The sequence below is a fragment of the Saccostrea echinata genome, unplaced genomic scaffold, assembly GCF_033153115.1.
Source record: "Saccostrea echinata isolate AGI-Se365-2 ecotype Australia unplaced genomic scaffold, CSIRO_AGI_Sech_v1 ptg000054l, whole genome shotgun sequence".
In the NCBI taxonomy this organism is placed as follows: domain Eukaryota; kingdom Metazoa; phylum Mollusca; class Bivalvia; order Ostreida; family Ostreidae; genus Saccostrea; species Saccostrea echinata.
This window is the reverse complement of record NW_026889803.1, coordinates 2,090,585-2,108,488: the sequence shown is the minus strand read 5'-3', so window position 1 is coordinate 2,108,488 and position 17,904 is coordinate 2,090,585. Positions and strand designations below refer to the sequence as shown.

The 17,904-nt window shown below is 31.5% G+C and overlaps 3 protein-coding genes across 3 annotated transcripts; all 3 read left to right on the top strand.

Annotated features, from left to right (window-relative positions):
- The first annotated feature begins 1,059 nt into the window (after nucleotides 1–1,059).
- LOC133206022 (uncharacterized) lies at nucleotides 1,060–2,716 on the top strand. Its single transcript, XM_061341927.1, has 2 exons — nucleotides 1,060–1,500; nucleotides 1,866–2,716. Exons 1-2 carry the CDS (start codon nucleotides 1,398–1,400, stop codon nucleotides 2,321–2,323), a joined length of 561 nt encoding a protein of 186 aa, XP_061197911.1. The 5' UTR covers nucleotides 1,060–1,397; the 3' UTR covers nucleotides 2,324–2,716.
- Nucleotides 2,717–8,896: 6,180 nt separating this feature from the next.
- LOC133205984 (uncharacterized) lies at nucleotides 8,897–13,041 on the top strand. Its single transcript, XM_061341887.1, has 7 exons — nucleotides 8,897–8,973; nucleotides 9,285–9,318; nucleotides 9,457–9,527; nucleotides 9,700–9,760; nucleotides 9,920–9,978; nucleotides 10,263–10,296; nucleotides 12,932–13,041. Exons 1-7 carry the CDS (start codon nucleotides 8,964–8,966, stop codon nucleotides 13,026–13,028), a joined length of 366 nt encoding a protein of 121 aa, XP_061197871.1. The 5' UTR covers nucleotides 8,897–8,963; the 3' UTR covers nucleotides 13,029–13,041.
- A 48-nt stretch (nucleotides 13,042–13,089) lies between these two features.
- Nucleotides 13,090–17,825, top strand: LOC133172225 (uncharacterized). The gene is made up of 2 exons (XM_061307074.1): nucleotides 13,090–13,140; nucleotides 16,910–17,825. The coding sequence occupies exon 2, from the start codon at nucleotides 16,917–16,919 to the stop codon at nucleotides 17,823–17,825; it is 909 nt and encodes a 302-aa protein (XP_061163058.1). The 5' UTR covers nucleotides 13,090–13,140; nucleotides 16,910–16,916.
- The last annotated feature ends 79 nt before the right edge of the window (nucleotides 17,826–17,904 follow it).

The following is a 17,904-nucleotide window of genomic DNA, read 5'->3' as shown; positions in this document are numbered from 1 at the left end:
GGCAAAACTACTTGCAATTATACATTTGTTAAGCACACACTAACCCCTTGTTGAAAGATCTCATTCTAATGATGTGCATTGTGGCATTAGTCTTGGCAAAAATGTAATGACAACTGATCAGTGAATGTTGATTTCTCTTCAATGTTTGGTAAAGATCAGATTAGTGCATGCAATTTCAACCACTGATGATTTTTTTATCATAGGTACTCATAAAATTGTATTATTGCTTGAGTTCTCCAAAATAGTCTCTATAATATTTTGATAGGCAACTTTTAGGAGCCTCCGGATAATGATTACCTCTTACATTTGCAAAGTCGTGGGCAAAACATATTCATATTGAACAGTTATAAACAAGCAGTGATGTCATTGACTATTCTACATTAATATATAAAAAATAGTCAATGAATTTAAAAGAGTGTGCAATGTTTAAATTGAACATGAATGACTAGTTCCTTACTGATGTTAGAATAATGAAGCAAGTTTATATATGTTTATTTTTTGATTCGTAAAAGCTTAATTCATTAGCCCTAAATTACATTGTATTTGAGAAAACAAGTAGTGTTCATTTTCTAAGCAATGGACAGCGGAAACATTACCCTGGTTGTACAGGATTCATTACCCTTAAACATCATCCAATACGTTAGCCAATTTTTCAAACAAAGAATTCTTATTCACTCTAAAGAACTTCGCAACTAGAAAAATATGTATGCTGAATACAAAATACATGTACATATGTGTATCAAAACATTTTTTCATAACAATATTATCAAAAGCAGATTTCTGGGACAAGAGAATAAGTTCACGTTCACCATTACTTCAAGGGAATTAGTTACCTTATCTTAATTGGATCAAAATATTTTTTGTTTTAAATTCTTATCAAAATTCTTTTGATGGATATATTTGCACGTTTGCGTAATCGTATGTCATTGCTGCGTAATAAATCTCACACACACCCTATTTCGCAACTTTTGAATAAATGTCGCCAATCAACGTCTAAGTTTAAGACAACACAAAATGGGCTTTAAATTTTAATGGACAATTTTTTTTACAATGAAACGCTTAGAAGACACTTTTGACAATTTACCTTTTATCATATATATATAAATAGAAGTAGGTAAGCTGAATTAGGATCAGTGACTAATACGAACATGTTGGATAATGATGTGTCGCAGCGTTTACCTGTCGAACTGAGAGGGGCCGGAGAGATCACCTGTCTTTGAACCTCTGTCCATGATAAAGGTGTCATTTATTACAGGACAAAGACCATAAAAACTACTTTGCAGTTGTCGCTGATGCTTGAACTTTTTTCTATTGTTCATAAAGTGCAGGACCATGGCTTTTCCTAAAGAAGCGATATGACAACAGCTGTTTAAAATTCACACAACGCTGTGTCCGAAATGGATTTCCAGAAGCAGAGTAGTTTGTTATTCTTTTGCTTTTTATGGAACATAAATATCGCTTCTGGATTTCATATTTCTCCACAGACTAATTTGAGGCAGGGTAAGAATGACTTTGGCAGTTTTACTTATGCAATGCTTGGTCCTTTCACTTTTGTTTAGTAATATATGAAAAATGTTTTCGTATATATATATATATATATATATATATATATATATATATATATATATATATATATATATATATATATATGCTTGCTTATTAATAAATCATTTAAAAAAATTGCTTGTTAAATTGTTAGAAAAAATTAAAAAGTACTTTTGAAATCATTAGTATACCTTTTCCTCCAAACACATCAAAATCATGTTACTTAATTGTCTCTTTTGTGTCTTAAATTAACACAAACATCAAAAATTAATTTTTAAACGACGCTTTTGAACTTTGTTAACAAAATATTTATCTTTCAGCAAATCGCCGCCTAATTTCACCCAGGTCTTCGCAACTAAGAATAATACCAAACCAGTCGTCTTCACGGAGGACATATGACAGTTCTAAGTCAGTTCTTCAGCCATCTTCCAGACAATGGAATTCCCGGAAAACTCCTGTCACAGGACCATCTGCGAACACAAGAGCACGATACGGTAAGGCATTACTGTCCAAAATACTTCCAATGAGAAGGGCGGTGCAAAAACCGGTGATCAGAAGAAAAATTGGAAAACTAGTTGACAGAATTGACACTTCAAAAAAGACACAAGGTGTCAAAAGCACAGACCAAGGCATAAAAAAGCCCCCAGTGAAGGACAGGGACTACACATTTCATGCCGTGTTTCTTGCAGACCTTTTCTGTCGACTTTGTGACAATTTGCAGGGAGAGTGGCGAACTAACTGCAGGGAGCAAAGGTGTGCCCGTGCGGACAACAGCTGATTTTTAAAAAAAAATGATATAGGGCAACAACTAGATAAGGTGTTACCTTCCAAGCAAACAGCCCCCTTTTGTTCTGGGGGGAATGTCAGAGGGTCTACGTAAAATGTATCAAGCTATGTTCCAGAGCTGTGGAAGGTCATACATACCAAAAGAAGTGAGTTACACTGCCTGTTTCTTTTTCACTCCATTATCAGAATTCTGTCAGTCTTTTTGTTTGCAAAGTCAGCGAGAAAGCAATTAAGTTAATTGTCATTTGTTCTGAAAGAAAGATAATGCCACTTTTTTGTATATAATAATTTTAATTTATGTTGTTATTATTTATTATATTGTTGATTATGCCAGCTTATGAATATATATTCTGTAATACATATTTGAATAAATTATAATATATGGTTTGACTTTTTTAAAATGTGTACAAATATAATAATTTTGCTAGTAACATATGAATGATAAATTATTTTAATTCACAACTTCATAATCCGTCTAAAGGAATTGCATTATAAATGATGCATTATTTCATCATTACCTTGAATTCGACAATTTTTTGGGGGGATTTATTAAAACACTTTTTACATAAACATCTGAAACAAATTACAAGGAAAATCATTAAGGAATATTAGTAATAAAAACAACGTTTATCGTCACCAAATGCGTCATATTATTTTTTACGACAAAACAATGAATTTTTTTGCAGATTATCGACTGTACAAATATTTCTTCCCATGTAAGGCACACGGTTTCAGTACATGTTTACAGGTGCAATACTTCAGCCCTGACTGTAAAAGTAGGAAGAAAATGAATCAAACATGGTATGAAGCTTTGGTAATTATGCCTATATGTGAACTGAAAGGAAATGGAATAGTTTTTCCTTCCCTTTCGTGAATATAAACGAATGAAGGTCAATATTAAACAGAGAACATTAAGTAAATACACCAACTTTTTAAAATGTTTCCCGTTTTGACGCAATTTTTATTAGTTGGTTAAGTCTAATTGATCTGTATTATTATGCATTTAAATATTCTGTACATGATGTAGATTTCAAGGAGCATTACAAGTGTTATTAAAAAAATCCGTGCTTATACATCTATTTTTTTTAATTTATGACTGCATGTATGAACGTTAATTTGAGAATCGTGTTTTATCTAAAATAAATTTCTATAATTAAGTAAGCCTCAGTATAGAAATATTTTCCTGGACTCTCAAAAATCTCTCTGTTGTCATGATCAGTCGGTTCAGAGTTCGATATGTTATTAATTTTCGTTAAGTGTTTAACTTAATCATTTTTCTAAAAGATAAGCTTGAGAAGAGTAACTAAACATATCAGAAACACATGATGGTGAAATTTAGATTGTGTTTAATTTTGTTAGCTTCTACATGAATCTAAACGTTTTTTTTTTTGTCGTCAAAGGTCTAAATTACATCTAAATAAGCTACTATTACTCCAGAAATATTAAACTCTACAGAATCTTATGTGTTACTGAGAGTAAGACTCTCTGACACATTTCAATGTTTGACTGTCTTAAAGTTTACATATACTTTTAAGTCAGCAAGGTATTTTTTCTTACTGCTCTACAAAGAATATAAGCTTTCTTTGGTTCTGTTTTATCATTGGGGTAAAAAAAATGATTACAAGTAGGCCCCATCTAATGTGAAAAAAACAACAACTTTGTTTTCCACTGATAATTTTGTTGTTGTTGACTTTTTCGAATAAAACTGAAATGCGCGAGTGCATGTAGTTATACATTTTAAAGTAGTTAATGATTAATTAAAAAGTAACAGAAAGTTGAAAATTCGAACTGTTTAATCCACTAAAAGCAATTGTTTTGTCTAAGAAATCCAGGCCCCGATAACATGAAACATCTTAAACTTACCTCAAAATATGTACATACTGCTGATATGATGTAGAAGTTAAATAGTACAAAATAAATCACTAATGAATATTGCATTATCAAGATGTTATTATCTACACATTTATAATTCAAGTTGACAATAAGTATCTTAAAATTAATTTAAAATTTGACTTAAATCTAAATCTGCTTCTTAATCATGGGACCAGAATTCTCTAAAGAAAATATTCATTTAGTTGGGACCTTAGATACTAATTCTGAGGTGTTATGGCATTTTTCTTTCGAATTTCTTGTCGCATGAAAAAGTGCAAGCCTTATTTCGGTGAAATAAAAAATATTTCCAATAACTTAAAGTAACAAAGTACAACAGTAACAGATATTTAGATAAACTATACATGTATATATCTATTAACAAAGGTTGTAAGTAAGCCATAAGCGATATTTTTGGGGTTTTTATGTAGTGCAAAGCGTATGATTTTGCTAAAATTGCTAAAAAGTAAATTATTCTTCAATAAATGAAATCATCCAACCCATAATGTGAAAAAAAATATTTTAACTCCCTGCTGACCTTTAGTCTTTTTTTATATTTTGCCTTAAGCGATTTATTATTTTTTCTTTACATAAGTCAAAACGGATTCATTATTTTATTCTTAATGTAGAAAGTACTTTTTAATTGGAGAATTTTATCTATATGCTTTTTTACGGTAATGGTCATAACACAGATGTACAACTTAAACAAACTTAAATGTGTGATCTGTCTGAGGTACTGACATATAACCATTACAAACTTTAGATGTAATTATAATCATTAAAAACTAGAGATGTAATCAAATGAAAAACTGGAATAGAGCAGGGCTGATTCGCTGATATTGTTTTTAAAAATTTCTTTGTAAAGTCTATTTAAAAAAATCGGTCTGAAGAATAGCTTAAATAAACTAGAATGATCGAAATTAATTTTTTTTCCCAGAAGTATAATGATTTTACAGTGATTGTGAGGTCAAAACCTCATTACCTCAATTATAAGGGCGTTAAAACCGCTTGTCAAAATAATTAGATTACAGATGACGAGTGGATCACCTGTACACTTTACACTATGTAGTATACATGATAACGGAGTTGGGACGACTTAATACTGGTAAAATACACAGCGTTAACGTATATATGTGCCTAAAGTACAATGCTTAATATTTGTTTTATCTTATACATAGAACTTTGACTAGTCATTAGTGTCAGCAATTCTTAATATAGATTGATTTTTTAAAAACATTAACACCCCCATTACTAGATACTTGAAAATCTAGGTATAAAAATTGAATAAAAATGTTTTATGATATATAACCCCCCCCCCCCCCCATTTGATAATAGAATGCATATTTTACTTGCAGAAACAATTTGAAAACAGCGCTCGATATTTTATTTAAAAATTTCATAAAAATTGCGTAGGTTTAAGGTCAGACGATACGTTCCTCAAATATCTGTTTTGTATATCTTCGTATTGTATGGAAAATATTGAAAATTTTAAATGCTTTCTGATTTCTAAACTGGTTTCTAATTGTCTTTAAAAAATTGAAACACTAATAAATGTGATATTGGCAAATCAAGTTTTTTTCTAAAAGGATTTTCTAGGAAACAACATCCTCCGGTATCTTGCACAAATGCCTGGTGAGGTACCTCAATTTTTTGCGAGTAAACATATTAAAGTAGAAATACTTCAATGGCAAAATCTTAGAAAAAATAATATATTATTGAGGAACGTATCGTCTGTCCTTAACAGGAATGAATCACTTTGGGGAAATAAAGGAAAAGTTCACATCGTTTGTGAATGTCTCTTGCACTCGTGACGAGATAAAACATAACGTGCCTTACGCAACAGCATGACTCTTAATTATATATAAGGTGCAATAATTTAACAAGGGCTAATTGTAATAGTCACAAATCAGTCAGAGAAGTCTGTTAACCAAATGCCTTCAGGATGTTTTTTGAACATGAATGCGGACATATAGATTTGCAGTATTCCCGGTCAAATGTTATGACCATTTTGACCCCAGAGCAAGTCTCACGTGGTGTCGACTTTCTGTTATTATATATCATACACAGAATCTATGGCTAAGGTTGACATAATTGATATGGAATGGATTACGCTTTTGCGAAACCTTTTTTTGATTTTCTGTTTCTGGTTTAAAGAAACTGTGATTTGCTGAAAGAAGAATTTTCAAGATTAATACTTTAGCCTCTGTTATACCTCTTTTTGCATTGTTTGGTACATTTCCTAGTGAGAGGCAGATGGATATGATATTGACATCATTATCATTTATGTTCAATAGGAATATTTGCAAATTAAATCCAAAATCCCATTTCAGCAATACAAGTACATGAAAAATAAATGAATGGAAAAGGTGATGAAAACGAACAGTGATCGATCTCATAATCCTTTAAACAATACAAATTTTGACCCGGACAAAAAAACCCGGACCCCTCGAAATAACAGAGGTGGGATCAGATGCTTAGGAGTAGAAAGCATCCCATGTCGGCCGATCATACCATTCGTGAGCCCTCTGAATTGATTAGGAAAAACGGAGTTATCCGTAGCTAAAATCAGTGTAAAACAGTGGCCTAACAATTGGTATATATGAAATGTGTTATTCAAAATACAACCCAACGATGGGTTGTATTTGTAAACGAACTCATAATAATGCATAGATTTGCGTAATGCTGACTTAAACGAGATTGTTGAAAATCCTGTAACATCCACTTATTTTTCAGTAGCAAATCTCTTTTTAAAAATTGTTGGTACTCAGAGCATGCTCCTGCTTATCGAATCAACTGGGAGACGTAAACACCAAATGGAGGCGATAGTAGTATGTAACTTTATAAATAAGGGAATTTGTTGATGGAAAAGCTGAAGTCCTCCCGTTTGTTATATAGTGTAGTTTTTAGTTGGCCATCAATATTTATAGTCAGTAAAACATAAACTATATAAGAATAAACTTACTGATCATACTTATGGAGAAAAACCATAGGTTTTCTTTTAATCCTTTTCCAATTCTGGGTTTAGAAATCTTAAATGATATTTATTGCAAAGAAGTAGGATAAAAACTTTAAATATCTTAACCATTGGTTTATCAAATGCAAGTAAAATAAGAAACTGTAAAACATTAATCTGCAAGAGAAAATGTCAGAAGAAAATATACTTAATATGTATGTTAAAGCGTACAATGTCCGTAATATTCTTTTTTAATTCACGCAACATTTTGTATAGTATTGAAAATATTACTCAAGTTTTACTGTTGTTACAAAATGGCCTAGGACTTTCATTCCATAATTTACATATCTATATAACAATGATGGAATATATGGAGATAACGAACAGTATTCAAGCTCAAAAGTCCATTAAACAATACAATTATGGAGCAGAGCAAACACGGACCTCTAAAACATCAGAGGTGGGATCAGGTGCCATGATCTGAAGACATAAAAATCATATTAACTTATTCTATTGGAAAAAAAAAGAAATGAAATGTAGACAATATTAGCGCTGATTCATATATAACATTGTTCACTAATCAGTTCTGTGTTCCCTGGAGGCACAATGGCCATCCGAAAAATAACAAGTTTAACTGTGAAAGGAAGAGAAAAATACGAACAAATCTTTTTGAGGATAACTTAAAAGATAGGACTGTATCAAATCTTTGCCAAAATTTATTGTTAAAAGTTTTGGTCTAGGAGATTCTTGCATTACTCAAGAAGACAATTTTTTTCTACAGTATGCAAATATCGTCATACAGCGTGAAATATAAGTTTTGTACAAACCATTGTACTAATTCTTGAATGGGTAAACAATTTAGGCCCATGAATTCCTCATGCCAAAAATTGTAAATTAGAAAGACAAAAAGTATATAGGATGTCTGTAATATATTGGGAAATATAATTCGAAAGTAAATACGCAAAATGGATGTCGTAAACCTATCGTAAAGTGAGTTTTTCCAATAACATAATTGAGTGTTTAAATTATCTCCTTTGGGTTTGGGTATTATCTTGCATTTTTGTTCCTTTTGTAAGGAATATTAGCATTCCCAGTGGAATGTATTTTATAAATAAATTTTCATGTTCCGATGTTATTTCAATATTTCTAATGTCATTCATTTTCAGGAAAATGTAATTAAAAAGTAAGATCATTTCCTGCTTTAAACTTCCCGTTTTCCAACATTAGCGCGCTTTTGTTTATAGGATCAACTTGGCTCTTAATATTTATCTCCCGGAAGAAGATAACTCGTTTTGAAAATGGAAATAAGAATATTCATATCTTTCATTAGAGGTACGTATACGAAATACATCTCTTATTTAATATCGCTAAATTAAAAAAAAAAAGAGAGAGAAATGATATATCGAACTTTTTAAAAAGTTTTTAAATTATTCAATATTGTACATTACGCGAATATCATAAGGTATTTTCTAACCATGAAGTCGTTATTAAAATACTTTATGAAGAACTCTCTTAATTTTTTTTATTCAAACAAAATGATTAAAATGTCTTATGGAGATAAAATATCGCGAACCTTTTCTTCAATCACATTTGGTAATGGAAATAGAAATTGATATCAGTATCTAATAAAATTCATTTTCTTTTTTTTTTTCCCAGAGAAGTTTGGAGAATAATCATTTGTCTTGTGAGGGAAGATTGTGCTATATTTTAAGCAACATAGACCATATACACTTGATAGTAAATCTCGATAGCAAAGTTGTACTCTTGAAGGCGAATGTTCACGAGGAAATTATTATTATGAAGAATTAATATGGGAGATGGTATGTATGGTGTATATGACCAGTCATTCATTATCAGTGGAAGGATAAAAAGCTACACAATAATGTTATTTCTACTGTTACTGAAGTAAAAGTCATTCTTTCACAAAGTTCATATTTTAAATATTCAAAATTCGATACAACGTGGCAAAGACACTAAATTCATAAATTTATCGAGATTAAAAAAGTAGAGAAGTTGCGTGATGTTAATGAAAGGGTTGTACAGGACCCTGAAGGAAATATATACTAGTAAGAGATAACAGGAATAATTACGATACCTTCACTTTACAATAAATAATTCTTTTCTATTACAGCTGATATTTATGAAAATGTTCAACAAGACAAAAGGTAGAGTTGTATGTTTGTGTGTATGTATGTTTGTATGGATGGAAGTATATATGCCTCGATGCAAGTTTGTGTCTATATCCGTGTCCATTTTCTATACAAATGTGTGACAAAATACACAAAGCTGATCTTTATTTTCAGTGACTCAGATGTCACCGAGAGAGGATATATTCTAATGACTGACAAGAAATGTATTAAATGTCAATTAAAAGGTAAACTTTTTCGAATAACACGTATAATAATCTTTGCAAGGACTGTTTAAAAACTACATACCTTTCTTTAATCAAGATAAACAAGATACCAAAAATTATCAAATTACCTTTTAATGCCTTTTAAATGAGCATTTAGCGACATTTTCCAAAAATATCTTTGATTTACTTACAGGTAATCCAAATATCAAATGCAAATGTCAAGTTCAGCAAGCCAAACAGGGAAACAACACAGAGTGAGTGGCAAGACAAAATCTATCAATACTTTAATTCTTTTGTGTTCTTTAGTCTTTGGTTATGGAAAAGTAAATTTACTTGTTTTTTATGATCTTGGACTTCCTGCTTTCCTCTTTTTAGTGATTTACTTTCAAATGATTTTTCAGTATCGGTGTTAGTAAGTTACCCCAAAGTGAAGACTATGAGAATATGAAAGTCACAAGAATTAAAAATATGGGTATACTTCCTATTTATAATAAGAATGAGTAACAGATCTTATCTTCGTTAAGCGTTTTAAAAATGTAACAGTCTTCCGAAATCCCTTAAATTGTAAGCGGGGTAAATGAATGAAGAAATAAATTGAATACATGTAGGTATTTTATATTTGCTTAAACTTAATTTACGAAGTGCCGTTTGTTAATCGCCAGAGCATTGATATACAGACAACATGCTAAAATAAAACATTATTGATACACGAATATTGAAGAAGTTTAGCATCAAAACAATTTTATTTTTTTCCAGAAAAGATAGAAACATTGAGGAAACAGACTTTACAGTATGTATAATTTAAAACTTCAATGCTTGACGAAAGAGAAATGATTGACATAAAGCTTTCAACACAATCAACACAAAGTCGTCCAGTTCTCTCTTTCAAATCAAGAATGTTCATTAAAAATCACTTTACTAGGAGTTAAGTAATAAGTACATTTTTTAATACATGTAATAACCTATTCAATAAATTACGTGGGGTGATCAAAAAGTTCGCGAACTTATTGATTTACTTCCTTAAAAGAAATAAAGTGAGGTTTCAGTGTATATTATTTTTTAAAGTGATCCTCTCCGATTTTAATGTATATCTGCCATTGTTGTGCCCATGCGCGAATCACGTGATCAAGGCGGTCACGTGACATGCTCCGTAGCGGTCTGTTCACAGAAGCTAAAAGATTTTTCCGAGTCTTATATTTCTTACCATGCAAGTTATTTTTTTTTATAATAAGTACAGTCCATCTTGTCAGAAATGGCCAAATCTCGGCAATAAGATAGGTGGATAAGGATATCCCTTCCCAGAATTAACATGGTGACCATCACAACCCCAGTCCTTTGTCTCGGGAGCGTCGTTTATCCAATGTGGATAGAGTATGGGCGCCTTGTTTTTATCATATCTCATATGTTTAAAGTCTAAAGTAAACGATATTTTAGGGATTTAATAATTATGATATGTTTTACGGCGTGACCGTTGGGGCGAGCTCAGTTGCACCATTAAAAAAAAAAACAAAACAAAAACCAAAAAAAAAAAAAAAAACCTTTACACAGCTTACACTTGTAAACTTTGATCTCTTCAAACTTCCAAACTGCACGAGACACAGTCTAGACTGTGACGTCACATCACGTCGGAATTTACGGAGACAACCGATCGTCTGGTTGAACGAGACTACAGGCCTAGTGCAATTTTTAACGAAATACGTGTAGAGTAAATGCAATTATTTTTTGTTATAATTTTAAGTTCTCAGCAAACTGCAGGCCTTTTATATTTTATAATCGCCATTATCGCATGGAATCCTGATAGTGAGGGAATTCTGGGAAGGTTTCACACCAAAATTTGCCTGACGTATTTGTCATTCCAAATTTCCTCTGTTCTTACACGTTAGTCTATTGAGCTCGCTTCGCTCGCTATTATAGTTTTCTTATCGTAACTTGGCGAGGTTTCATAACAAATCGCTCAACTGCTTTCGCTGGGCAATAGAACAAACATTATTTTTAACCTTCTCCCTGCCTTCACTAAAACAATCAATCCAATTAATGATTGAACTTCTGGTAAGTCTTTTGTCTTCATAAACCTTGTACAAATTCAATTTTTATATTCTACTGCAAAGGAATCTCCAAGATATACTTTAAACTTACAACCGTTCGTTTCTCGAGTACGACTGAGTCAACCATTTTTTTTTATCACAAATCACCTATACATTGACGTAATTTTCACTTTGTGACGTCTCAAACACGGAGCAAAACATTGTAAAACATCTGTTATTTATAGAACATGTGTATGACTATTTGCGTGCCAAATTTCATTCTGATCTGAATTGTGGTTTTGTAAATGTGGAGATAGTTTGCGAACTTTTTGATCACCCCTTTACATTAAGTTTGTTAAGAGTTCATGTAATTTGGAAAAAAAAAACATAAGACCGCGGAAGATTAACTGGCAAAATTGGAAATATACAGCTTACGTCTTTTCCATCTGTTACAGTCAAAACATTTAATGATAGACAATGAAATGGGCGGGTACAATTCGGCACGGACGTCCGAGAAAACAATGGATTGAAATTCTAATTTGAAATTCATTTTCAATCCACCTGAGCTGTTTTCAAACGCAGAGTGTGAATGTATGATCCAAAAGACAAATAATTTCTATTCCCAAATACATGTTGTTTGAAATTCATATTTATCATTGTTTGTATGAGTTTTTAGCCTATAGTTTTAAGGACAAGTAAAAGTCATAGAAGACAGATTATTTTTTTCAGGGGATGGCTATTTGATTCTTGAAAGGGGGGGGGGTTGTCGAGTCAGGTCATGCTTTCATATGCCAAAATATATTTATTTCTAGAATGACAAGAGGTACATATGTATTTTCTTTAGTTTTGTCTTCACTGTAAAATATTTGACAATCAAAAAAAGGGAAGAGTTGTCCAAACTGAAAAAAAAACTTTCTTTTTAATATCGTTCAGCCCCTCCACCCCCACCCACCAACACATGCATGCACATACCTAACAGTAATCAATATTTGTCCCTTTATATTTCTTTAAAAACACTGGTCAGAAAATCTGATTTATATATTTAAATTTTAATATATTCAGAAATTGAAATTATTTGTCTCCTGGGTCAATCAGTAACTCATTGCCTTTTAGAGTAGCTGAGGTGGATTGAAAATGATTTTCAAACTAGCCCATTCCCTTGTTTTGACTGTAACAGGTGGAAATGACGTAAGCTGCATATTTCCAATTTTGCCAGTTAATGTTCCGCGGTCTTACATAGCAAGAAGAGCCTAGAAAGGTTATTTGGGTAATACAGATAACACTGTTTTTATGTCAATGTTCATGTGAAAAAAAAAAGAAAATTGACACATAACTGTATACGTATAATTTTTTTTATAAGTGTAAAAATTTTGCTGAATAGTTTTCGCTTTCCAATTCCAGGAAAGAAGCCAACATGTCCGATAAGGCGGAACAACGTTTATATGACAATCCCATGGAGGAAAATGCACGGAATTGCGAATGTTGTTCCGTATCGTAAATCATGTTTGTGCAAAATGTCAACGGTTGTGTTCAGAAGCCATTTAAAGTAATACCTGAAAGACGTAAATTGAAAAAAAGTCATTAATCAATGTACAGTACAAATGACCTGGGTAAGTTAAGAGATTTGACATCCTCAACGAAACATTCAAATTACACCTTATCACCGTATCCTTCTGGTAGCTCAGTGGCTTAATGCATTTAATGACCAGTTACCTTTGTTTTAATGACTTTTTTTTTTATTTAACTTGGTTAGGTACTAAGTTTTATATGTTTCCATTAGACAGTGTGACATTTCAACGAATAAAGTAACAAAGGATAAAAACACAGTAATGAATGTTAAAGTGATGAAAAGTTGTAAAGATTTATAAGGGTGACAACAAACAGGTAGAATTTTGAACATCATAGAAAGTTTACATCTCTTAATATTTTAGAAATTTGATATTTGCATCACTTACAGCCAAATTATGTTCAAAAATCTATATCAATCCTTTTTTGTATCATTTGCTCTTAAGTTTAAATTGCTCTACATTGTTGGTATATGTAACGATGATTCCAATGACATTTTCTGTTTTCTGATTTTTTCAGTTTGACAAAATTAATTTTGATTGAATCTAGGAATGAAATAAACTAAAGACAGCAAATGAAATACATTTTTTTCTCGTTTTTCTATAATTCAAAGTTAGTGATTCATTATTTTGCATATTTTCGATGAAGTGATTAGTAAGAATACGTAGTTGAAATATGTTGAAAGGATTTTCTCCCAAAAATGTAAATTTTGACAAAATCTTGTTTTTCATGCATTAAAAACATGAATATGTTTTATCGAATGATCACACTTGACTCTCTTTTGATAAACTGAGAAACACAACTGATAGCCAACTACTCATTTTTGCCCCGTTAGATCTGTCTTTAATGCGATTGTTACCAGAAACGTGTTTTTTCCATACTCACAAATCTGTTTGAGATGATGGACTCGCTAAATTGAATTTTGTCTGGATAATTTTTTTTTCTTTTCCCCATCCCCGATGTCTCATATTTTTCAAATTTGAAATTGTAATTCTCACAAATACCATAACTAAAAAGAAAAAAAAGCAATGCAGGAATTTCTTCATCACATTATGATAAAGTTATAGACAATTCTGATATAGAACAATTATTTCGAAAAAAAAAAGAAGAAAATGTTGGGTTCGCAACAAGGAACCCCATAATTAAAGCTATGAATTATAGAAAGCAATAAATATAAACCAATAAAACAAAAAAGAGCATTTTGACGATTCAATTATGTCTTGAGATTTGGATGAAGTGATCAATGCAACATAAATATAAACAGGTGTTCACATCACTTCATATAAGTTTAATTGGTTGTAATTCGAAGTGCATTTGATAGATGCACATGGAAACCTACACACATTTTTAAACCCAACTTTATGTTAAATTATTCTACCTATTGAGTACATTCATACATTAAAATCCATTATGATAAAATTTAAATTGTGTATTTAAAACAGAAAACACTGCCAGCAAATAATGTTTAATTGTGATACGAAATAAAGAAATGTCATGAAATATTCATCAACACAGGAAGAGTCGCCTTCATTAGATCAGCTCCGGGTATATATATATATATATATATATATATATATATATATATATATATATATATATATATATATATATATATATATATATATATATATATATATATATGGAATCAGGACAACTCGCCCCCAAGATAAGTCGCCCCCAACACTATTAAAGGCAGCTCGCCCCCAATTTAGGACAACTCGCCCCCAGTCAAGACAGCTCGCCCCCATTATAGAGACAACTCGCCCCCATTATTTTTTCTTGTGAATTGCAAGGGAAAAAAATAACTGTTATTCAATTATGTATATTCTATATGAAAATTTAAAATATAATCAATATTTACGATTGTAATATAGCTGTTTTTTTTTTAAATTATGCATTTACATCATATTTTTGTGCAAAAACACAATATATGCATAAAGGATTTATCATAATATCCATGCCTTCTTACATTTGATTCTTATGAAATAGAGTGAATAAATGCATTTTGATTTATCATTTTTTAAATTCATATTTATAAAAGATGTCTATTTTAAAAGAGCACATTGTCCTCAGTGTTAAAACAACTTAATTAATTAAAGACGATATTAACGTTTAACTGACTGCTTTAAGAAACTTATGATAATGATTATTACTAATTAAATGAAAACATCAGACAAAAAATTTAATGACACCCCCAAGCTAACAATTAATTTAGATACTTCAAAGTGACGACTAATTAGAACATGCAAGCTCCGAAAATTATACGCATATTGAGTTGTTTAAAAAAAATTGGCATGCCGTATCCAAGCTCCGAAGCAGCTTCAACGTTATGAAGAATTAAAGCATGAAAGCTCTGAAAATTACATATATTTAGTTTTATTTGTGATGAAAATGTAAACAAATATGGAATTTAGTGAAGATAAAAAAAAGTAGCAGTACCCACAATAGATATTAGTGTTAAATTATTTGTGTTGTGTTTTATTTTCAATAAAATGGAGAAATTTTATTTTCAGTTGTTTGTTTTAACTTTCTAGGAACATTTTCAAATTCAAATATCTATATAATATATTTAATATTTCTTGGTTTGTTAAATTGGAGGCGAGTTGTCTTGAATTGGGGGCGAGTTGTCCTAAATAGAGGGCGAGTTGTCTTAGGGGCGACCTGTCTTGGGGGCGAGTTGTCCAGTATTTATATATATATATATATATATATATATATATATATATATATATATATATATATATATATATATATATATATATATATATATATATATATATTTCAGAGAAGCAGAGAAGATTTTCAACTGAGTTTATTAATAATATTTTATAAAGGGATTGTACAGTTTCCTTCCAATTGTTAGACTTTTGTTTTTATACTAAATTTGACTACGGAATGTTCCGTCTACCTGATCTATGCAAAGGCCTCACGGCGGGTGTGACCGGTCAACAGGGGATGTTTACTCCTCCTAAGAACCTAATCTCACCTCTGGAATTTCCAGGGGTCCGTGTTAATGTCCTGTTCACAGATTTGTATTGTTTGAAGTATTTATGAGATTGATTACTGTTTGTTAACTTCACCCTTTTTCATTGTATATTATGTACATATATTTAGTCATATACATGTATATAATTGTTATGATGGTTATGTATTTATGATAAAACGGTATGAGAGTACGTATGATTTTATAGAAAAAAAATCCCCCCTTAAAAATACGGAATGACAATTTGAAAAGTAGAGTCATACTTAGAAATGAACTTAAATAGTTCACTAAAATCACAATGATTTAATGTGTTTATGTATTGGTTTGTAACGATAAAACACTTGTTGCATTGTTAAAACTGTCATCTTTGATTATGCCTATTTGTCTGTCACATGTTTAGGTCGACAGGACTTATTGTTTGAATTCTATCTAAATACCTTTAATCTCATTTTGTGAACAAAAGCGAATATTTATTTAGTGAATGTTCAATCGTTTAGAAATATTTAAATTTTAATTCAGTCTTAAGCACTTGATTAAATCTCCTCAACTTAATAACCAGAGATACTCCCTGGTGTAAAGAATGAATGAAACACAGATTTCAGTGCACCTAGATTGATTAGTTTCTTCACAAAGAAAGTAAACGATTTTTAGCCAGGACAAAACGTTTCTTCCATTTCAGTTCACCTGAAAATATCTTTGATATGCAAAAGTGCTGTTTCTTTTGAGTTCATATCGACACTCAAACATGCTGTTATCGTAATCGGGAAAAAGTATTTTAACTGAAGGTAGTGGACGGATTTAAAATATAAGTAACAACGTTTTGTTGATAGATTCAAAATGACAAGCTCTATAGTGTATAACAGCGTATCTGCAGACTTGAAACCAGGAAAGAGGAACACTCCGGAGGCCGTGTTTGTGAGATATCCCAATAATACCGATTTTCCGGTCGACACGGTCGTCAGGTACACTCCAAGAGTTTCCCCTGTGAAAATTTCGTTCGCTCCAGATACGAACTTTGACTACAGGAATAAATCAAAGGTTGCAGAAAAAGTGAAACGATCCAATTATAATTTTAGACCAGTTTCGGAGAAAAGAAGAAACTCTCTTAAGTTTCAAGCACCTGCCTCAACACTTCCGTCTTCTACTTTTGTGACCACAAACAAGCAGGATTATGGAGATACAACAGAACATCTGAAACGATCTCTAAGACCGACCCCAAAATGGTTCTACAAAAGTCAAACAAGTCTTCATGAAATGCGACCTAATGTATCGGAAGGACAAGGTCTGGAATCAAAGGACGTGTCCACGAATTCCCTCTCCGACTGTGGAAGTAAGAATTATGCGCGATCCCTTGTGTTGTTTCCATCTCAAGCACGTGCCAAAACTCTGGATACCTTAGTTACGAATCCCTCATCGTATGAATACAAGCCATTAGTGGGTGACAGAATCATTCTGAAAGCTCAGCTGTTGAGAGAAGTTCCAAACGACACAGCAGAAAAAGACTCCTGCGCAGAGGGGGTCGGGAAAGTAGACAATCGAAGAAACACAAGATTCTCAGATTCTTTAAACAGATATAGTGTTTGTAACTCAGACACCGAATATCAAAAGAAAACAAGTAAATTGTTTTCGAAAACATCAAATAAGCCTAACAATCGCCAGAAAGCCACATCTGTACAAAAGGTGACCACTGATATGGAAAGGACATACACTAAACAAGCAACATTAAGAGATATGATTAAGAAGTAAAGCTATGGTTTGTTTATATAAACATTGTGCCATTTTTACTTAATATATGTCATTTCTACATATTTACTTGCTTACATTA